This window comes from Pagrus pagrus (assembly GCF_965226575.1).
Source record: "Pagrus pagrus genome assembly, chromosome: 18".
NCBI classification, from domain to species: domain Eukaryota; kingdom Metazoa; phylum Chordata; class Actinopteri; order Spariformes; family Sparidae; genus Pagrus; species Pagrus pagrus.
In genome coordinates, this window is record NC_140202.1 from 8,508,623 (window position 1) to 8,531,662 (window position 23,040).

The window sequence follows — 23,040 nt, forward strand, 5'->3', positions numbered from 1 at the left end:
TTTACCTGTAGTGTAGCCTTTAAAGTTTACATTTTAAGACCAAACGCATCAAAGTTGCTGGATAAGGATGTCTCATTGTGAAGGGTCTCAAAATGCATCAGCTTTAGGAAACTACACTATCAGTCTGTTTTGAATCTAATGATTTTTCATGCACTTACAAATGTAAAAAAATAAAAATAAAGTAATGTTGCACTAATTGTTTATGCATCACCACCAGTGGAAGCATTCAGTAAACTATATTTGAATGACTTGTCTTCTCACACGTGGCAGATGATCTGAGGTGTGATTGGCTCCTGGCAGCCTCGCCCTGTTTGGTGGGTCATTACCCTGGAAAAAGTGGAAACTGAGCTGATTGACAAGAAAGTGAGGCGATCACTCAGATGAGCCTGTTGACCATTAATATCCATTGAATTTTCCTGGTAGGTGATGCGTGCAGTACTTCTGTCTGCCTCGCTAAAAACAGTAATGCAACAATGAGATATTTGTTGAGGCTGAAACACTTAAACATACAAGTAGTTATCCTACAAAGTGTCAACCTTTAATAGACAAATCTTGCATTTAAAACAACCATAAACCTAAAGACTCAATTCACAAAGAAAAAAGTTGCATTTTTCCTACAAAAACAATATCGAACTGCTTTGGCTTCTGTCCAGTTATACAGCAGAGGTCCATTCAAGTTACCAAACTATTTGGTGACTTGTAGTATTACAGGTTCTGAGTTAATGATTCAGTCTCTTCAAAAGTTTCCTCTACTTTAATCACATGTGCAGAACCACCAAGGCCTCCAGCATGGTTGTGTGCACTGCACTGTTGGATTTGACTGGCAAAGAGCCTCCATCTTCCTTTGTCTGTGAGTTTCTTGTTTCTTGATGGTAAAGCCTGCTGACTGACTGCAGCATCAGCAAGAGGGCTTGACCGCACATTCCTCCATATTGTCTTGTTGATATCAGTCATCAGTTCAACACTGTTTCACTCCGGCTGGTCTGCCAGGTCATTCTGCTCAAAGTATCTGCAGAACAGACAAGGACAATATTTTTTTTAGCACACAAGCTAAATCTGACTTGGTATATGTATATACTGTATGTGATCTCACCAATATAAACTGTGGTAATTACCTGGCAACAAGACAGATGAGCAGGTTGAGGGCAGGCAGTTTCTCATCCTCCTGACTCTCCTGTGTAATCATCAGGACACATACACACAGATATAGTCAGCTGTAATATATCAAAAGTCAAATGACCTGATGGAAATCAGCAAATAGTTTACATTTAAATAAAATAATGTCTCTATACAGAAATAAAAGTGCTGTAATCTGTTGAGTTATTCTGGCAAGACACTGCCAGTTAGCATGAGCTGTGAGTGACAATGACAGGATACACTACAGTGTGAAGTTGAGTGCCAACACTTCAGCAGTGAATTTTGGCGGCAACATTATGCAAAAGTAGCAACTTCTGCTTAAATATGCCGGAAAGAAAAGAGGACCTAAGAGTACAGCAAACACACATTGGTAGTATTACACACAGGACCAGCGCAGTCTAGAGGACATTAGTAAAAGTAAATCCTACCAGCGTGCTGCGGAGCTGAGCACATCTCCTCGCCAGCTGTCTGATGGAGGAGTGAGATTCAGGCAGCAGAGGTTTCTCTAGGCAGGCCAACAAGCAATACAACCAGCGACCCTAAAGCAAGAAATCAAACAACTTCACAATGATTCAAACATGGAAAGTAAGAAAAGGTAAAGGTGAATTAAAATGACCATGCAAAAACAAAATAGTATGTCTTCTTCTCCGAAGGTGGTTAGAAAACAATAGAGCTCATTGCTTTTTTATTTTGGTTGGAAGAGATAAGCAGGTACACAGTGCTGCTGTTTACCATGTGCTAAACATGACAACATTCTGTTCATCTCCTATGCCACAATATAATGCAAAATAAATGCTCCATGTTCTGTGTGCAAACTCTTCAGAAGAATCACCAAAAACAACACGGTGATGTGAGTGTAGCATTGGACTTGTTGATATAATCCGTAAAGTTAACTCACCAACTGAGGAACAAAGTCATGTTCATCAAACCAGCTGATGAGAACCTCCAACACCATCAGCACAGTGGACTGTAGAAAGGCGAGGAGAAAACAGACGCAACAATCAGACTGTTGAACCGGTTTAAAGTGAGCTCAGTGGGGAGGGGATTTACCTGGTTCAGTCTGCTCACTATGCTGAGGAACGGAGGGAAGCCGACCTGAGTGCAGACACAGAAGAAGTAACAATCATTAACCATTACCGTGGTCAGTTTAGATTTCACACTGTTGTGAAACAACTTGAAGAATACGGTGAGTTCTGCTGATTAAAATCTGTCAAAACATGTCAATATTCAAGGACCATTAAAAACTGTTAATACAAGAAACATTAACAGCAGACAGCAAAATAATAGTAAAAAAAATAATAAATCAATTAGTCAAGAATTTTTTGTCACACAAATACACATTCATACAACCTTGCTATAGTCCAGTGCTGGCTCTGCTTCAGCATGGCAGGACGAAATGCCTAGATAGACCGTCTCTCCTAAACAAAATCTCTTCCAGCCCTCCTCGTCTGTTAGCTTCGGCTGTGGGACACACACACAGAAAAATATCTTACTCAGTTTGCCTCTAGTCTTATGTTCATCTATACAATAATAATACTAATATCAAATTTCATCATTTCATTCTGCTCAAACTCAAACAGAGGGCCCCAAGGTGAAACCCCCCATGAGATGGTAACCACTTAACACTTCTGTAACTACTGAATGAACTTTTCGGCCATGCCATCTCCTCACCATCTGCACATTGTCGTCCAGAGACTGGCTGCTCCAGTGTTTCCTGTTCTTTGTGATGCTCTGAAAGCAAAACACACAATCCACATTGGATGGTTTCAGGTTGTTGACAATTCAAGAAGGGATTCCAAGATAATGCTGTTATGTGATACAATTGTTTTGAGATTGTATGGACTACAGTAAAAAGGAAAGACCTGAAAGTGTTTTGTTCTACCTGTCTGACACCGGAGAAGTTGCCGACTTGATGCTGCTGCCAACCGAGACTGGGGCAGAACCCCACTGGAGCTGCATGACAACCTGCCACCTAAACACAGAAGCAGTTAGAAAATTAAAGAAATTGAATATATTTTGCTCATCCCACATTATCTCACACATGCCAACACTGGCCAGTCCTTTTCTCCACTATGGTGTGCTGGAGAGGAAGCAGCAAGAAGAGGGACACAGCGCGACTGGACAGACCGGTGAGGAGGGCTGGCTCTGTGGTGGGCACAGATGGACTCGGTGGTGACCGTGGCAGAGAGAAGGACCCTGGACAAACTGCTCTCCATCCTGGACAACACCCACCACCCTCTGCACAGCACCTTCACCAGGCATGGAGCCTTACTTGGATACCTTTTGTACTACCTACCTACTGTCCTTGTGCTCCTGGTAGCATTATTTGTAGCCTTTGTATTATCCATCTTTTTTAATAAATGCACACAGAGCAAAGCAATACAATACACTTAACTCAAGTAAACAGCACAATGTACATCAAAATGATGATTACTGTACATTTACTCACAGAGGCATTAACCGTTTGTTTCTTCTTCAGTTTCTTGGGGTCGATGTGAGCGACCACCACCTCTGGACACTGTGACGCCTCCAGCCTGATGGAGAGGAAACACATCATTCAAGCACATGACAAAATGTCTCTACTCACGCACCTGTACTCACAAAAGGTTCAAAACTTGGAGTAGAGTTTATCAGTCGCGGTGTCTGTTTTATGAGGAGCAAAGAGAGGAAATGGGAGCATAAAGCGATATTTATAACACAGACATAGCTGGTAACATCACACAGGCTCCACACAAAGCCACCGTGTTTACAATACTTCCGGTGGCAGCAGCAGTGTGACACAGGGCAGTCGGCAACAGACGGTCAGACTGGGGTTGTTGGAGGTGAACTTACTGGACCTGTCGGAGGTATTCCTGCGGGTTTCTCGGCGGTCCACTCAGCTCCAGGTTCTCTGTGCCAGCTCCAAACTCAATGGGCAGCAGCCTCGGCATCAACTCATCCACGTCAGACTTCATTTTGTATCAGTTGCGAGCGAATGTGTATCAAACTGTTGCAGGTAAAATGGTGTCGAGTACGAATGAAGCGCGGACTTGGAAACAAAAACTTCTCCTGAGGACATAAACAATTAATTTTTCACAGGTGGTGAAAGTACTCACAAACTAGGGAGCCATCTTGGTTGTCGACGCACAGTGATGACGTCTTCGTTGTGCGCGGCGTTGGTTGCCATGGCAATGTAGGCGGCCCGTGTTGTAGTCTTTTTTAGATAAAGGGCAAAGTCCAGAAAATGTCCACGTTTTAGCCTGGGAAAATATTTATCTGTCGCCACATTTGTTTGTTTATTTCACACTAAACTTTTCTGTCTAATTTAAAAAAATAAAATAAAAACCTTTGACCAGTGAGCAGATAAAGGCCTGTAGGCCTATTGCAAGCAGCTCATGGATGTTAATGATTATCCTCTTGCTAGCCTTAGGCCTATATCTTATCTCCACTCTCTCATTCACCATTGAGACTTCATGACAGCAGCAGCTTAGAGGCAATGTCCACTCGCCAGCACAACTGGCCAAAGTTATTTCTCCGTGATGGACATTTTCTCTTGATACACTCCTGTTAAACAACGAGAATGGCTGTTTCACGGTCTTACAACATCCTGTGGAGTACAGGCATACTTTTTGTGATTTTGCCTCACATCAGTCTGGGATTGTTGTCAGACTACAAGATCTGTGGAGATTCTGAGTGTGAAAGTAAGTCCTTGTGATACACTCTTAGTTTATTCACATAGAATGAAATGTATTTTCAAAGCTGTCTTTATGATTTTATGCTTTTTTATCATTTGTACATCAATTTTCTGTTTTAATAACTTCTTTGTGGCTGTGTGACTTTGCCATTGTGTGTGTGTGTGTGTGTGTGTAGGCCCAATGAGCAGAGTGCAAGCCATCAGGGACCACCAAGGTAAAGATTGCCGTTTCCTGAGCTTCAGAAAAGGAGACAACATCTTTGTTTACCACAAACTGACCGGAAAGAGGGAAGACCTGTGGGCAGGAACTGTACGTCTCATATCTCATCTATTTCCTTGTCTTTCTCACTCTCTTTCTCTCTTTCAGCAAATATCTCATCCAATTCAGTCTCTGACATTCTAGGTTGAAGAGATTAGTCTTGATTATAATACAGTTTAGATTCTCAGCACTGATTGATTTATGTTACTTGTCTGTGGAGGCACTCCAGGCCATTCAATAAATGATTTAATTATGTACTATAATAGACAGAATGATAGGAACAACTGCTTAAAGTGATTTGAGTGACTTTTTCGCTAAAGCAAAAACTGAATCAATGTAAATGAACCTCTTCTTTATTGTGGAGTGTCTTGTCTTATATTTGCATAAGCTCTAATATACAGCAGATGCAGCAGATATGTGGTATAAAATAGAAACAGAAATGAGTATAAGAGCTCTTATAGTGTCGTTGTGTGCTATGGGAGAAATCAGGCTCACAATTAAAGCCTGTTTTCTGATGGAGCTACAGCTGTTAACAACCTCATGAATTTTCCATTTGCACCACTTAGCTATACTGTAATCATAGCTAACAGTAAAAATGGCTATAAAGTGAAGAGCACAATCTTAAAAGAAATTAAAAAGATGTGCTCCATCATCTTTGTCTCTTGTTTGCCCTACTTTAACTCTCCCACTGTGCTGATGTACAGAAGTGTGATTGTTTCTTCTATCTTTCAGATTGACAGACAGTTTGGTTATTTCCCAAAGGATGCAGTGAAAGAGGAGCAGGTTCATGCAGCTGTGGAGAAAGTAGTGGAAACACAGGTAAACATTGATTTTAGTACTTCAGATGAGAAGCTTTGAACCGGACATACTCTTTCATTATTACTATCGCAGGGAATCTTAATAAATATATAAATAAATAAATTAATTGACTGATTTTTTTTATTTAATGCCAAACAAGGCAAACAACAAAGTAAATAAACAAACTCTCTTTGTTTTCATGACTGAATTAAGAATTACCATGACCTGGATGGATAAACAAACTGACCTTAAAGGACAACACAATTTCATACTGTTTCATTTGGCGGACCCTGCCACCCTCTAGCTTCAAACAGCGTTTTGGGAACATTATTTTCGTCTGAGAACAGCTTGTTTATTCAGTTGTGGAAAAAATAAATATTTCTGAGTTTGTATTATTCCTCAATAATATTGTAAACATTAAAAGTCTGAGTTTGAATTTCTTCTCCAAAACTACGAATATATTTGCGCAATAAAAGAAACCCTGAATATATTAGGTGTCAATTAGTCATTAGTTTTGATTATTGCTATTTGTTAACAACTATTCTAAGTCTATTTTAGAAGTTATCTGGCTAACTGAGTAATCCTGCTTGATGCAATACCCCCACCTGGACTCTTTTCTGGAACTCAGGTGTCTGACTGATTGACACTGTATACAAAACCAAAGTTGACGTGTACTTTCCCATGAATAGTGGGGTATTTTATTACTATCATTATTATTATCATTATTATTATTATTATTATTATTAGTAGTAGTAGTAGTAGTAGTAGTAGTAGTAGTAGTATTATTGTTAATCCACAAATTTTTTTGGTTTATGTATGACCTATGACCCTGTGGCACTTTTTGCAATACAGTGTTATTTTTTTGTTGGCATGAGATTTATTCATATTGTATTCTGTTAGAAAGTTGTTTCCAACACTGCTTATTACTAAAGTGCCCTCCTTTGCTCTCTTCATGCAGGAATCTGATTTCTTCTGTATGGATGAGTTTGGTTATATGATTGACTCCAGTCATTTGGACAGTGATGATGATGATGATTATGATGACAAAGTCCAAAACCAGGAGTCAGAAACCACCCAGACCACCACATACACTGAAGACACAAGTGCTGAAAGTCCTTCAACATCCGAAGATGTCTCTACAGAACCTCCAGTTTCAGCACAGGAAACTGACGGAACATCAACAGAAGAGAACGAAAGCGAAAATGCAGAGGATGCTGCTCCTGGGACTCAAAAGGAAGCACAGGAGGCTCCTGCGGCTCCTGGCGAACAAGGTGGGTCTGCTTCCTCTCCCTGGCTCAGTTCTTCAGTGACAGGATTGTTAGGTCTGACTACAGAGGAAGAACCTGGTAATTCGGCTGAAGGAGAGACAAAAGATGACAGAACAGAAACACAGGCCGAAGCTTCTTTCACGTCTTCTGTGACAGGATGGCTAGGGTTGGGAGGAGATGGAAAACCTGATGATACTGTGAAAAATACAGAAGAAGACAAAGAAAGTGCTGAATCATTTACTTCAACCATGACTGGGTGGCTTGGTCTGGGAGGAGAGAATAAAAAAGATCTCTCCACAGAAAAAAAACAAAATGGAGAAAGAGAAGCTGTCGAGGAACAAGAACCAGCAGAGACATTCAGGAGCAGGAGGATGTCTCTGGACCTAGAAGGTAGCCAGTTACATGAAGAGGAGAAGGAAGAGATGGGGACATTGGATTGGCTGGGAAACGGACTGTCAAACACTTTGGGCTTTGGACTGACCAATCAGGAGTCAGGGCATGAGGGAGCAACTGAAGGAGAGGCAGAGGAGACAGTCCAAAAGGAGGAGGAACAGCCAGGGTCTGGTTCTTGGTTCGATGTGGGTATCGGGGACATTTTAGGCTTCAGGAAAGACAAGAGTGAAGCTGATGAGGGAACAGGAAGTGGTTTGAAGGAAACAGAAGAGATACCACTGGATACCAGTCAATCACAACCTTCACTGCCAGAGGAAGAAAGGACACAAACTAGCAATGCATCAGAAGTGGAAGACACTCCAAAAGAGCAAAATGTCCCATCAGAGATAGAAATAGTGTCTGACACTAATAATAATGATGGAGATGATGCAGACAGTAGCAAGGACAGTGTCTCATCTGAAGATGCAGCATCCCAGGTCAATCAAAAAGACATCGATTTGTTAGAAGAAAAGGCCCAGGCTGTAGGTGGAATGTCTTCAATGCTCGACAGTGAGGAGGAGGAGGAAGATGATGTTTCAGATGATATTGAGAAAGAGGAAAACATACTCGATGGGGAAAGATCAGCAGAAATGGAGGGTAGAGATCATCAGATGCCTAAATCAATAGAAAATGAGGATGATAACAACAGAGAGCCAGGAAAAGACGAGGGTGACACTGATCAGGATTTTTTGACACAATCTGACATCAACTTAGGGCCCAACAGCACCAGGTCTGTGGATTCAAATGTAGACTCCACAGGGCGATCTGTGGGTGAGGAGGACAAAACAGAGGACACGGTTGAGGAAAGGTCTGATATCCCAAGTCAGATTGACAACGCAGAAGAATCCACCGATAACTCTGCTAAAACTGGTCCTAGAAGTGATGATCATGAAGGTGAAGGGAGTGATGCAGAGACAGATGTACTTGAGAGAGAAATTTCCCCAATTCATGCTGATGGATCAGCAGAACAAAGTCAGGTCAGTGGGGGTGCAGAGGAGAGAAATGAACCAGTCTCCACTGAGGAAGACACTTTAACTGCTCACAGTGAAGAAGCCAATAAATATCTTTCAGATTCACCGACTATAACTGGTAACCACACAGATGCAGAGACACATCAGGGTGAGTTAGGACAGGAGGAACAGGGGCACCCTGTTGAGGACAGCTCTCAGGGGTTTGGATCATCCAGTAGTAAAAGTACCGAAATTGTGTCTGAAAATGCCTCAGAGGAGGACAGAAGAACATTTTCTGCTAGTGAGAGCACAACAGAGATGGAAGATGACTCAGATCAGAACTCTGTGTCCCTAGATATGCAACAAAGTGAAGGTGATGCACACATGCTAAAGGAACCTGAGAAAGCTAGCGAAGACAACCTCCTGACAGTTCAAACTGAGACAACAGGGCTTGAGGAATATGTTTTGCATGAAAGTGGTTTAAAGTCAGGCACAGGCTCTGAAACAGAGACTGATGAAGAGGGGGAGGAAAAGCAGGATGAGGAAGAGGATCTAAAGGAAGGGGAGAAGAAGCAGGAAATAAAGGAGATCAGGGAAAAGGGGAAACAGAAGGAGATAGAAGATTTAAAGGAGGAAAAGCAGGGAGAGGTAAAAGAAGAGGACCATCAGAATAAGGTGGGAGAGGTTAGGGGAGAGGAAAAGCAGGGGGAAGAAGAGGAGTTAAAGAAAGAGGATGAGATGGAAGAGATAAAGGAGGAGAGGAAGCAGGAGGAAGTGGAGGAGTTAAAGGAAGAGGAAAAGTTGCAGCAGACAGAGGAGTTGATGGAGGAAAACCAGAATTTGAAAGAGCTAAAAGAAGAGGAGAGAAGAGAAGAGTTAAAGGTGGTGGAAGAAGAAAAGGAAAAAGAGACGAAAGAGGAAGAAAAACAAATAGAGTCATCTCATTTTAAGGTAGAGATGGAAAACACTGACAGGGCAGACGGGGAGGATGAGAGGAGGGACACGGGAGAAGAGGGGAGCCTGAAATGTGAAAATGAGCTTTGTCCTCATGCAAGCGAAGATGGACCTGTGAGGGATGGAGATGAAAACAATTTTGAGGATATAATGACCTCAGTAGAGGAGGCAGAAATAGTGACAGGGAAGCAAAATCCAATGAATGACAATGATCAAATATTAGCAGACAGGACAGGAGTGAGTCAGGCGGTACCATCTGAGGGTATGGAGAAACACGAGGATAGAATACAGGATGAGGAAGAAGAAAGAAATGATGGTGCTGAAGCTGATGAGGGGGGAAAAGAGCAGGGTGAGGAGAAAAACAGTGATTCAGATATCACTGAGAATGAAGACATCAAAAGCAACAATGCTAACAGTATCTCTGATCTCAATGGGAAAATTGATTACACAGACATTGATCTGCTACCTTCAGGTGAGAGTGGCCAAATCAGCCTTTCTAAACACAATTTACTTGGCAAGACAGCTGAGAACAAAGAGGATGATCAACTGTATTCCAGTGAGGCCAAAAACACAAACTTCTCTAATGACAAAGTGCTCCACCAGGGAGATGAAACTAAACCAGAGGACAATGAAAGTAGCAACAACATGATTTCCACTGAGAAAAAAAATGACCATTTACACTCTGATCATAAGATAGACACAGAGAAGGACACTGACAAGGAAGAGAGGGACATAAACGTAAAGCATGATGATGTGAGAGTGAATGAGGATGCTCAACATCCAACTGGCTCTTCACTTCTGTCTGATCACAGTAAAGGCACAGCAGAGGCTAAAAGTGGAGGAGCACTTGGCCTTTTCAAGAACGCCTTTAGCTTTTTCGGACAAACACCTTCCACTGAATCCACAGAATCCGAACCAAGTTTGGATTCAGTTGAGACATCCGGGGCACATACCTCTCTGACTCCTGAACAAGAAATGGATTCAACCACTGATCCAACTCAGGTTTACGTTGAAGATTTGCACACAAACTCGACGATCACCCTGTCACAACAGCAGCAGCAGCCTACCCCTCCTCCAGTTATCCAGACATCATTTCCGCCAACGACACAGACCGATTCTCACCCGAGTTCTCCGTCTCCAACCACAGAAAGCCCCCTCCAAACAAAAACCCTCTCCAAAAATTACAAGAACCTCCTCACACACATGAGCGCGGACGAGACGACTGTTTTGATGAAGCTCTTCGGGCGACACAAGCTGCAGTTTTTGGATTACATGTTAGGAAGAACAGACACCATGACTGATGACCCTGACGGTGATGAATCAATAGTTTTGGATATAGAAAGACTTCTGCATTATCACAGGGAGACGCTGGTGGCTCCGAGCATGAGGCTCGCAGATGCACCGCAAGAGGATAAAGAAAAGACGAGAACTCTCATCGCACTGCAGAAGCTAGAGATGCTGTTGGGAAGAGTGAGAGAGACTTTCAACAAAGGAAAATTAGATGTCAGTAAAACAAACCATCAAGGTATTTTTGTCTACATGGCCTCAAAGATCATGGCTGATATTAGTGACACTTTAAGTTAATTTAATATTTAATTTAGCATGCATTTGACTTCAATGATCTCAATCAAAACGCATGTGTTTCCCTGTTAGATACAGATGAGACCATCAGAGGAGGGTCAAACAAGATGCCCGGGTCGTCTGTAGGTCTGGATAACACCACTCCAAGAGATGAACAGATGGGGATGGATAAAGAGAAAGTCGGACACCTGAATGGAGGCACAGGAAAGGAGTGGGTCACTGAGGATATGAAAAGAGGAGAGAAGGAAAACAGAGGTGAAAAAGAGAGAGTGTCCCCTGAGTCCCGACCTCATGTTCAACCAGGAACACCGCAGCCACTAGAAGGTATGGATGACTCAGGTAACCCTAGATCAAGAGGGATTAAAAAGATGATTAAAAGATATTGAGCAATAACACATGAGAAATGAGGAGTGCTACTCGACCTGCTGCATCTTCAATCCTGTGACGCACAAACTCACAAGCTGGGACATTATGGCATTACCAGAACAAATAGGAAATCTTTGGATTGACTTCTAATAATAATGTATTGCCAGTAACATTGTGACAAAGAAGGTAACGCTTAAATGTTGAATTATTATGTTAATAATTATGCTCTAGGTCCAGGGGTGATGAACCAAATTCTGGACTTTGTTCATAAGATCGCTGAAGACTCAACCACTCATGTTCACGCAGTAAGGGAGCTCACCGTATGGATGACTGTACAGGTAAGAGTTATCAGCACATTTAAATCCATGCCAGCCAAAAATAGGGTAAATGATCACTGAATGATCTAAGCCATAAGTGTTGTTTGTGTGTCATGTGACATCCAACCACAACACATTTTGTTTTGTGCTTCAATCAGCATCATCGTTCAGGTTTGTTCCAAACAGCATTAAATACAACCCAAGAGATAACCACTGTGTGTTTGAGAGGGATGTTTCATCATTGTACATATAGTACAGTAAATGTATAAAATAGCCATTTAAATCCAGTTATATACTACTTTTAAACAATATAAACAATATTTTTTTCATTGGTGAGAAGGGTCAATGTAAAAAAAAAAAACTCAACTAGTTTATGAAATTAGATGTAGATTCACTGTTTCTTTTCCCCCTTACAGTTTGAGTAGATAATGACTAAGGGTCAACATGTTTTCTCAGGTAACTTAAAGAATCACAGGTACATGTGACTGCTTTTGTACAGGATATCTTTGGTTCCCTTTGAGTGCAAACTGACCAAAGCTCTGACACAGCTGTTGTGCGCATACAGTGGAGTCTGGTTCTTTAAGACACTGAACTTGTGGCATGTTGATGTGACTCTCCCCTCTGGCATTTAGCTTTACCTACGTCTCGGCTGTCAGAGGAGCTTGGTGCAGGCATCATTACTCGCATTCCTCAGTGCTGCTGGGTCCATTACATATAGCCTACAGTGAGCCAGCTGGCAATCCTCCTGCTCTAAAGGCAAACTGTTTAAAATATCATGAGAGGGATTGTGATTCTCTAGTTTCAAATGGACGAAAATGAGGAGAGTTTGGTGAGTACCTTTTTTAGAAACAAGAATGAGTCACGTCTTCACCTGTGTCCTACTTACAGCAGCAGTTTGTTATTAGCCAGCGAACTCAGCACAAGTGACACATGGTCGTACAGTGCACAGAATAATGGTTTTTAATATACTTCCATGTTAGGTTTGAAGTAGTTGTATTAGTTAATCGGTAAGACGACATTGAGAATACGTATTTTAGTTTGGTGACACCTGTTCCTTTTGGTGTCACTTTGAAATCGCTCCGATGTGCCAGTGTGGCATTTTACAATTGGTGACGCTGCGACTGAACCATTTTTGCGGCCGGGGGTGTTATTATATCTACATGACCTTATGGGCTTTCAAATCAATGTGTATTTATTTATTAATTTCCTCATATATATTAAGCTTACTTATTATTAACCTTCTAAGCCATGACAATCTAGTGATATCTTTACAAACACTTTGTAAATAAAATCCAACATCCCCTCCCCTCCCACGACGTGCAACATGATGTGGTCGACTCTTCAGCGTCGGTGTTGTGAATAGGATGTGAAATCGCCGCTAGTCCGGCTGATGGCTTCAGTTTCTAATGTCAGTTCAAATGTAAGATACCACTAAAATACCCAAATGAAATAACTCGGAGATGGCGGAACATACGACGAGCGACCAGTTGGCCAGCACAGCGGTCAACTTTCAGGCGACGGCAGAGGCTTACTACAGTATCGCAGTGGAGAAAGTGAAGGATGTACGTTATGTGGCAGGTTTCGTTAGCATTTTCCAGCTAGCCTTCACAGTTGACACAACGTAACAGACTGTCAAGCAGTAGAAAACAGCTCAGTATTATTGTTGCGTACATTTTTTTTATTTTGTACAGCTCATGCTTGACTACGTGTGTGCTACCAGCGTTGTAAACCAACTGTCAAAGACTACATTGAGATTTTAAGTTGCTTTTTGAGATGTGTTTGTGATTCTTCTCTGAGTTAGCTGGTAGTAGTTAGCTAGCTAGCTAATTGATAGTAACCTTGTAGCTGATCGGGTGTTGTTGTACTTCACCAATGTACTCTTTCTAATCTTTCAGCTAAAATATGGCAAGTCGAATTCTTACTGTAGCAGATAATGTACTTCTACTTCTCTCCATCCTATCCTTTCGTTTCTTTAACAGCTGTGTAGTAAGCTCTGAAGGCTGAGTCAGTCAAGGATATTTACATTTCGTGATCAGTTATATTAGCTTTGTCATATTTTTACCAAAGATAAGATTAGAAAGTTGTTTGGTTCCTTTTAGAAATATAACAAGGATAATCCTACCTACTGAAGCAACAGCTGTTAGTGGGTCTCTAGTGCATTGACTAGGGCCAGTGTGTAGGCCAGTGATGCAGCACTAAGGAGCTGATCCTCATGTCAACAATATGTATTCCTTTGTGTATAATCCACTTAGGTAAATGGAGTAAACCAAATAATGTTTCCCGAGACTAACAAGGACCAAACAGGATGTGGGCTTCAAATACGTTCATTAGGACCAGCTCCTATAATAATCAGCTCTCTCCTCGTCTTTCAGGTTGTGTCGTCGCTGCCTGATGATATCAGACCCGGACCTGACCTGTATGGGGTGCCATGGGAGCCAGTCATCATCACCAGTCTGGTGGGGCTGATGACAATGCTGTTGTTCACCTGTAGATGTTATAGCTCTGTGAGTATATACACATCAACATCACATAGATATTATATGATTGCAATATGGTAATTTGTAAGTGTACTGCTGGTTCAAATGATTTGCCAATTGATTAATCCTGTAAATGACTACTTATTCATGATTGTTTTATTCTTGTGTCTTTACAGGTCAAAAGCAGATTGTATCGAAGTAAGTTCTCACTACCTACTTCTTAACATGATACATTTTTATGGCTTGAGAGTAACAAACTTAATACATCTCATCACTACACACTGTATATTACCATATTAAGCAGAAATAATTGAGAAACAACCGATAAATAAATTGTTTATAAGCTTTGTATACCCTGTTTTCAGGTAAAGAGCGGTGGATGGCTGAGCAGGTTGCGGAGCTGCTGGATGAAAAGTGTAAAGTTCTTGAGACTCTCAGCAAATGTCAACAAGAGGTTGGTACTGATACCAATGCAGACTGACTGCCGACTACAGGCAGAGCTTGTCTGACACACAACTGAGACCAAATTCATATGTTTTCAATTGGCATGAAAAACTTCTGAGTCTTGTTATTAAAAAGCAGAAACTCTCACATTACAAAGTGCAAATTGCTGACAATTAGTTTCATTTAAATCCTGTGGACATGCAATTTTGTCATGGATAACATGAATCTTGTCCACTTTTATTCAGATTTATTTATTCATTATGTGTCATTTGCAGTATGATGACCTGGAGAACTCACTGAGGGACAGTGGTGTCTTGGCCCAAACTCAAAAGACAGAACATCTGGAGGTAAGGCAGAGACAACAAAAGGGGGGGAAATTACAGGGAAATTAAGAAATGTCTTACTACTTGGAAACCAAAACCACAGACTTCTGCACAGTGTTTGGCAAAAAGTCAGTTACTGTTCAAGAAATGCAACTTCAAACTGTTGCTTACTTACACATCCAGCAACATTATCATTCATATGGAGTTGTGTTTAGCTCAGGAAGTATCTGGCTCTTTAGCTGCTGAATGCTCCAGTATGCTAATTACCAACTTGGCTAGCTGTGTCTGATGGCTGTTTGGTGCTGAGTAGGAAGTGTACAGTGGCTTTTTAGGGATTTCTTGCTGAAAACAGTTGCCTGCTGCCACTGAAACACTATGAGAGTGGTGATGCTGAACCAAAACAGTCAAGTAGTAGCTGAACAGTTAAACGATGAGCTGAAGCTCCACAAAGCTAAGTGGAGCTGCAGATTCAAACAATATTTATCTGTAAGTTCATCACTATGAGCGACCTATCCCACAACGTCACGCTGTCATTTGATATACTGTTATTTAAAAAATATTCATTATGGCTGCTTTAAGGTCACCATTTCAAAATCTGAAATGCTTCGCCAAATTTGGAGTAATGATTTTATCACATTTTGGCATTGATCTGACTCCTCATGTTCACTCACACTCTCACTCTTCTGTGAGTTTGCTGAACACATCTTGTTTTCTTGCTCCTGCAGGGCAAAGCCAGACAGTTGGGACACGCTAAAAGGGAGCTGGAGAGGGATCTCAGTCAACTGAAGGATCAACTGGACCAGCAGAAAGATCATAGGATAGAGCAAGAAAGAAGGGTAGGAGCACACACTTTACTCTCAACAATACCAAACTGTCAAAGCCTAGTTAATTGTAACATCTACAATTAATAACATTTGGATAGGAATGGAAATTGCAGTAGTATGATATTATTAGAGTGGATTATTGTTTGGTTATCCTTCCAGATAGCGGTGCTTGAAGAGAACATGAAAACATTAGAAGAAGAAACCAAAGACCTCCAGTCACAGGATGAGCAGGTGCAGTCCTCCATTGCCAAACAGCTTGTCTTTGTACATTCACATTCCTTTCCTGTCTTCTTTGCTTCCTCATATTTTACTCCTCTGCTGTGTCTCTCTGTGTTTCATGGGATATTATCACCGCTCGTTTGTTTCTAGGCACACACTACTCTCAAAGTGTACAATATGAACAGTGACAGACTACAGAGGAATCTGGAAACGGCTGGAGAGGAGAATGCACTGCTACAGGAAAGCAATGTTCAGGTAGGATGATTTACACACACAGACACCTTTACACAATTACTGTGCATGGCAGGAAGTGAGGTGCTTTTGATTTTGCATGCTTGAAATACAAGTTTTCAGGTACAGCTTAGCCAGTGTGTTTCAATCAGTCACATGATGTACTAAATTCAAGGTTTTCTTTGTGAACTCTTTGCAACCTATGTACTTAGAATTATAAAAAAAAAAGATCTATTCTTGGCATATTTTGTATCTTTGTCGCTCCCTTTCCCTCTGTATTCCCCTTCTTTGTTCAACCATTATTTCATTTCTCTTTCTGCGTCTTTCTCTCTGCAGTTAAGGCAGCAGGTGGAGGGATGGGCAGAAAGAGTGAGTGAGTTGGAGGCGGAGATGAGCAGGTGTGAAGCCGCCCACAGCGGGATGCTGCAGGATGTGGCCAACAAAGATGAGCGTATAATGGTATTATGTTATAGTGTTTTGTTGCTAGTTACATTTTTGTTAACCTCAAATTTGAAGTTTCCTAAAAAAACTGGGATTCAAATGATAGAAACATCTGGAGAGCAACTACAGAAGAAAACTGCATGCACAGGATTCAGATTCATTTTTGTGTTGTTTGAAATGAGATTGATACCAAATATTTATATCCTTCCAGTCCTTGACAGATCGACTGCTGAGTATGAAAGCGTGGGATTCAGACCTGGAGGAAGAGGAAGGTGAAGAAGGAGGAGAAAAGGAGACATCTAATGGGACAGCGGGGAAAGGAGCGGAGAATGGAAAAGGAGACAGAGAGGACACACAAGGCCACCTTCAGAAAGTCCAGAAACTTATTTATGCTGCTAAGGTATATGATTGTTTCAGACTAACGTTTAAACTGGAACAATATGTTTAAAAATGAAAAAATTGAATCCTGATATGTTTGTATTTGTGTGCAGCTGAATGCAGACCTAAAGTCAGTCGATGAAGACAAGGACAGAGCTTTTGCCAAACTGAATGATGAAGTCAAAGCTAAAGAAGACTTGCTCGGTGAGTCAACTGTACACAGATGTCTTTCGTTACCAAGGTTGTCATTAAGATGTGTGATACAGAATCAACAAGTCAGCAAAGTCTAAGCTCATAATTAACACTAGTGAAAGATAAACAACTGAGTTCTGACAGGTTAGAAATCGGCTCTATCAGTGTAGAGACTCACATCACTGAAGTAATGTTTGTTGCATTTGTGTCCGTCTTTGTTTTTCCCTCTAGTGGGCATTAAGGAGCTGGAGAATGAGAAATTATCTCTGCAGTCCAACGCTGAGCACTATTCAGATCAGGTAGCTGGCCTCCACTGTGTATCAGTGGGATATTTTATCATATTGTTGTTCCACTTTCATTTGCATTTGGATTCATTTCTCTTATTCATGTGTTCAGGTCCAGAGATTACAACAGAAACTTTACATTATGACTGAAATGTACCAGGAGAATGAGCTCAAGTTACACAGGTATGGACACGCATTTTTCTGTACAAAAAGGTTGCAAGTGCAAATGCAACCTTGACAGATGGACGTATGTGTTTTCAGGCTGCTGACAGTAGAGGAGAAGGAGCGCCTGCAGAAAGAAGAGAAGTTAAATAAAGCAGACAAAAACATTGCATTGGCCATGGAAGAACTCAACAACTACAGGTAGCTACTTCCTCAAAATATTATCAAACACATTTGTGAGCTTCCCAATGCACAGAAACAGCTCGAGTCTCGCCTGTCCATCACTTTTTTTCTTCAGACAACGAGCAGAGGAGATGGAGGAAGAGCTGGAGAAATCCAAACAGTCTTACCAGACTCAAATATCAGCACATGAGAAGAAGGCTCACAACAACTGGGTTAGTAAAACACCACCTCAACCCCCTTTGAAAACATTTTTCAACCACCAAATACATGTGATGTGATGGTTTGATCACCATGGTAATGACTATATCTGTATAAATATATCATGTTATGTGACTGAGCTCTGCTTAATTTTCCAGCTGGCAGCCCGAGCAGCAGATAGAGAGCTATCAGACATCAGGAGAGAGAACGCCCTCCTCAGACAGAAGTAAGCGTGTAATTCAAAAATACACTGTAGTCTGAATTCAATAGAAATGTTTGAGATGTTTACATCTGTTTTTATATTTACTTGTTGCATATTTATACACAGTATACATTTTGAAGTCAGGTCCAGGTCATATGTTGACTTTAGGTGTGTTTGTTTGCAGGCTGACAGACACACAGTTTAAACTAGACACCCTCGACAAAGATCCCTTCACCTTGGACAACCTGGCTCGGCCACTGCCTTTCAGAGGTTAGCATACACATATAAGCCAAACACACATAAATGAACTTATGTTACATCCTGTGGATAGTAGACCCTAGCCTCAAAAAACTTTCTGTCACCTCCAGCTGAAAGGTCGCCATACGGTCCATCTCCTCTGGGTCGACCTGCATCTGAAACTAGACCCTTTCTGTCTCCTCCGACATTAATGGATGGACCTCCTGCTAGACTGTCTCCTAGAGGTATACACACACACACACACACACACACACACACTGAAAGACACAACCACTTCAAGCATAAATAAAGTTTTCCTAATTTTCATTCATATAATTTGAAGATATTCTCCTTATATCTTGCGCTGCAGTAATGTGTTGAGTTATTTTAAATACAGCGTTGTTCTCTGTTATTATTTACAGGCCTTAGTTATGTTAATTCTAATCACAAAACTTTCATCTTATTTTACATATCCTGTACATTTGCTGAGTCACAAAGTCAACACAATAAACACTTGCAGCATGTTGGGGATGACCAGCTGAATGTAGCATGATCAACTGCAGATGCTTAGACATGTGTAGTAGCATGATCTATATGCCAGCATGCTGTTGGTGCACTGGAAAGTCCACGAGAAACACTTTCTCTTTGTCTCTCTCTTGCAATCACACAGTTGTCTGATATTTTGTCCTTGGCCGATTGGTTCTGCCTGTTCCCTTTCCTTTTTATTCCCTTCTCTCTCATCCTCTCCTGTCTTCAATCACTCTCCTTTCCTCCCTCTTTCCATTCTACTATCTCTTTCCATTGGTGCTTTCCTCCGTAGTGCCTCGTGGTCCAGTGGAGCCCCCAGGTGGCCAAGGGGAGATGGAGCGGAGTGGAGGTCCTCATTCAGACAGTGGCTCAATCTCTCCGACATGGGAGAGAGATCGCAGGGGACCCCCAACAGGACCCCCTGGGCACCTAGGACCTCCAGGTGCGTGTGTGTGTGTGCGTAGGTGCAAGAGAGACAAAGAGAAAGACAAACAGTGAATCAGTTAAGGTCAACCTGTATTATGGAAATGCCATAATTAACCAGGTAAGTGCTTAAGAGTTCAAACTTCTTCAAGAGGATCTCACCAGCATTAACCCTTTGCTTATGATACAGTTTAAACAACTGCTCAAATTTTTTATGCTTTAAGAATTGTAAAAATTCTTGTCGACTCGAGAACCTAAAAAAAAACTATTCTGCAGTGCTGACAACATTGCTGATTCCTGCTCTTGCATACCAAAATGTGCAGCAAGGAACATTTATTTATGTCCTCATTCTCATGGGGAGGTATCTGCATGTGGCACTGCTGAATAATATGATCCATTCACCATGTTCATTATGACATTATATATATATGTGTAAATATTCAGCCTGTGTGGCATCATGTGCACCTTGGTTTTGTTCAGGTTCATTATTTCCTGCATGTTCTGAAGGCGTTGTGATATTGCGGGTACACACTGTTTGGGAACTCAAGCTACGAAAGCCAAAATGTTGATCTATAGCCATTACTGCACAGGTGTAGCTTAGGTCGTTAATTATGGCTCTGTTGCCATGACCGCAAGCCAGCATGCACAGTACCAGTCCGAGACCCAGGATGGCTAAATGGAATTCAGTCATTATTTAGGTCATTAGTTGCACCTGTGCAAGTCAACTGTCAGAGTCATATAGTGTGCATGAGCATGCTAAATGCACGTTGACACAGTGCATGTGTACTGTGTATAATGCATTTTGAGTTTTGACACTGGAAACTACAGTTGCATCAGATCATTTATCACATGATCCTGAGAGGATAGTCCACCTGAAAACACAGTTTATACAAGTTATTGTTAAAGGTATAAACAACAAAACATGTTTTATTTTTAAGCTGTAATTCACCAAAGTTCAGACACTCAGAGGCAGTCAGGGTGCCTCTTACAATGTTACTCTTACTGAAACCTCATAATTTTCAACTTGACACCTCAGAATGGAGCTGCATTTGACTTATTTATAGCTCTCGAAGGAGCTGTGAAGTTAATATTGAGAAATCTTCACATATCTGTCACTGTGTGTATTTCTGTTAGGCTATATGTTCCCAGAACCAGGAGGTCCGATGTACAGGAGACCTCTACCTCCTCCAGGGGCTCTGGGCCATTTGCCTCCTCCTGGCTCCCTCCCACCCGGCCCTCTTCATCTGAGGGGTCTCCCCCCTGGACCCCCTCACCCTGTAGACATGGCAGGTGAGTCACTGTGATGTGTAGGCCTATAGCTGCTCGTCATTCCTCCAGTGTGTTTTCTGCTATATATCTTCTATGACTTGCTATCTTGGACTGTAAATAACACATCAGAAATAAGAAAGACAAGATGATTGTTCATTTTCTTTTATTCTTGTATTTATCATTATTTGATTTAAATGCAGATGGCTCATACAGAGAAAACAGCCTTGGGCCTGGTGAACAGGACCACAGAGAGGTAAGAGATGTATGTGTGTGTGTGAAGCATGTGTGTGAGTATCTGTGGTCCAGCCTCTGTAACATTTACCTTTCTGTTTCTGTGACAGCAGTTTGGTCCTGATCGAAGGACTCCCCCTGAAGGTGATCCAAGAATGGGGGGCGCACCTCCCCCTGGACCCCTGATGGGCCCCATGGATGGCCCCTTTCCTCGTAGATCCCCTTATGGACCACCACCTCCTGATTTCTACCCACCCAGGGGACCTGGGGCTCCCATGATGCCTAGTAAGGAGTCCCGGCTATCTTTTCAAATTTTTAGCACCATATTATCTCTAAATGCCATCAGAGGTAACCTAACGCTCTCTTTCCTCCTCATCCAGTGTGGGCCCCACCACCACCAGGAATGATGTTCCCTCCTCGTTTCCCTACCGGCGGACCTCCTCTTCCTCCTGCTCCCCATCCTCACCACGTTCCCCCCATGCGGCCCCCTCTGCCTGTTGGCCTCCCACCTTCTTCCATGGGCCCGCTCCCTCCTCAGCAGTCCCTCCCCTCTCCACCACACAGCCAGTCGCCCGGGGAGCACACACACTCGCCCGAAGACGCCATCTGAGCCTGACAAGATTTTCTTGAGCTGTGAGATTTTTGAGGTTGATGGATGATTGGGCAGCTTGCTGTTTTACATCCTTGTATTTTCTTTAACATCTACTCATTAACCAGGAGGATGTGTTTAATGAAGAGTGGGGAAACCTGCAGCCTTCGTGGTTGCCTCTTCCTTCTATTCACATGCTATCTTCACTCTTACTTCTGCCCTGTATCTTGCCTTTTTTTTCTTTCTGTATCTCTTGCCCTGCCCCATCATCATTCAGCTACATTCCCTGTGAAGTCGGTCCTGTTGCTGTGGAGTCACAGTGACAGTGGTTAGGCTTTGTTGTGTAATTTCACAGGCAGGGACACGCCAGTTTAATCTGTGCGTCTGTGTGTGGTAATGTTGCCATGTGAACCAGAAACAGTCGCTTGTTTGCTTAACGATGCCAGAAAGGTTTAAAGGCACTTAGGTTGAAATGTGTGCATGTAGAAATGCTATATGTGTGATATGTGGCAGAGCAAGGAGGGTTTTACGTACGGCATCCCTCAACATTTTACAGTGAAAGCACAGAAAGAGAAACCTAAATGCATCTTTTTAGGCCTGATTCGATATATTTAGTTATACCAACACACAGGCCACCGTCACCACAATGTTAGAAATGTAGCCAGTTAGCATCTGTGTTGTCGTTGATGTGGATTCGACTGAGATCACATCAGGTCTTGTTTTTGTCTGTGATCAACCGAGTTGATCTTACACTCTAAATATTCCTCAGAGGTCAAATGAGACAGTTTCCTAAAATATGATTTAAGTGCATAACTACATTAGCTGGCTTCCCTGTGGGATTTTAAGGACTTTGCCTTCATCAACAAAGATTTTTATTTCAGACGCTTTCTGATCACGTTTCAATCATTTGGATATGGCCTAGGCTTGAAAAAGTGGCTTATATTAGCCGCTTGTGTTTTGTTGTGGTAAGCTGTGACTCATCTCTGGCAGTCACAGTGCGGTGAATAAAAATGGACTGACTGGAAGAGAGGCTACCTTCAAAGCCATAAAGATGACACCCATGTGAATTTTGTAAAAAGTGATTATTAATAGATGAATAAAGACTGTCAAATTGTCAACATCTCGATATTTCTGACGTATAAGTGTTTGTTGTGTAAGTTGCAGCTGCAAACTCATCAGGGGCCAACAGGAGCACCAAAGCATTGGAATGTGTGGTTAGTTATCAGTGTTTTTTTTAAGTACTGTACACATGATATGCATTGGCAGTGTTTTAAATATGTGATTGAATTTTTTTTCCAAAAAAGACTTTAATTTATTGTATCATTGACTGTAAAGTACAATTAATATCTTGTGATGTGTCATTTACATTTACACATTTACTTGAAGGTGAACAGAAAATTCTTAAAAAATATATGCTGCAACTACACAATTGTACATTGAGACATGTACGTTTCACCTCTCATCCAAGAG

The 23,040-nt window shown here is 41.7% G+C and overlaps 2 protein-coding genes across 5 annotated transcripts; one reads left to right on the forward strand and one right to left on the reverse strand.

Annotated features, from left to right (window-relative positions):
- Nucleotides 1-516: 516 nt before the first annotated feature.
- gemin2 (gem (nuclear organelle) associated protein 2) lies at nt 517-4,306 on the reverse strand. The gene is made up of 11 exons (XM_084382120.1): nt 4,233-4,306; nt 3,970-4,123; nt 3,587-3,671; nt 3,020-3,109; nt 2,809-2,868; nt 2,488-2,598; nt 2,188-2,232; nt 2,036-2,104; nt 1,566-1,676; nt 1,116-1,174; nt 517-1,009 (listed from the first exon to the last, which is right to left on the reverse strand). Exons 2-11 carry the CDS (start codon nt 4,089-4,091, stop codon nt 970-972), a joined length of 792 nt encoding a protein of 263 aa, XP_084238246.1. The 5' UTR covers nt 4,092-4,123; nt 4,233-4,306; the 3' UTR covers nt 517-969.
- Nucleotides 4,307-4,547: 241 nt separating this feature from the next.
- On the forward strand, nt 4,548-22,690 carry mia2 (MIA SH3 domain ER export factor 2). Of its 4 annotated transcripts, none has more exons than XM_084382115.1 (28): nt 4,549-4,817; nt 4,987-5,120; nt 5,802-5,888; nt 6,826-10,996; nt 11,125-11,376; nt 11,650-11,756; nt 14,108-14,239; nt 14,389-14,410; nt 14,578-14,666; nt 14,932-15,003; nt 15,705-15,815; nt 15,963-16,034; nt 16,173-16,277; nt 16,590-16,712; nt 16,906-17,094; nt 17,186-17,276; nt 17,496-17,563; nt 17,661-17,731; nt 17,810-17,911; nt 18,009-18,105; nt 18,250-18,317; nt 18,478-18,563; nt 18,662-18,775; nt 19,351-19,500; nt 20,616-20,771; nt 20,951-21,003; nt 21,095-21,266; nt 21,362-22,690. In XM_084382115.1, the coding sequence occupies exons 1-28, from the start codon at nt 4,697-4,699 to the stop codon at nt 21,589-21,591; spliced, it is 7,245 nt and encodes a 2,414-aa protein (XP_084238241.1). In that variant the 5' UTR covers nt 4,549-4,696; the 3' UTR covers nt 21,592-22,690. The 4 variants fall into 4 exon arrangements, with proteins under 4 accessions (XP_084238242.1, XP_084238241.1, XP_084238240.1 ...); XM_084382114.1 differs by having other exon boundaries at nt 4,550-4,817; nt 21,092-21,266; XM_084382117.1 differs by having other exon boundaries at nt 4,584-4,817; nt 6,826-7,138; nt 21,092-21,266.
- Nucleotides 22,691-23,040: the final 350 nt, after the last annotated feature.

Coding starts and splice junctions, on each gene's coding strand:
- gemin2 (XM_084382120.1), bottom strand. CDS start 4,091: ATGAAGTCTGACGTGGATGAGTTGATGCCGAGGCTGCTGCCCATTGAG. Junction 2,869..3,019: donor ACTTCTCCGGTGTCAGACAG/GTAGAACAAAAC, acceptor TTTTGCTTTCAG/AGCATCACAAAGAACAGGAA. Junction 1,677..2,035: donor ATGACTTTGTTCCTCAGTTG/GTGAGTTAACTT, acceptor TTCTTGCTTTAG/GGTCGCTGGTTGTATTGCTT.
- mia2 (XM_084382114.1), top strand. CDS start 4,697: ATGGCTGTTTCACGGTCTTACAACATCCTGTGGAGTACAGGCATACTT. Junction 14,411..14,577: donor CAAAAGCAGATTGTATCGAA/GTAAGTTCTCAC, acceptor CCCTGTTTTCAG/GTAAAGAGCGGTGGATGGCT. Junction 21,267..21,361: donor TGGGGCTCCCATGATGCCTA/GTAAGGAGTCCC, acceptor CTCCTCATCCAG/TGTGGGCCCCACCACCACCA.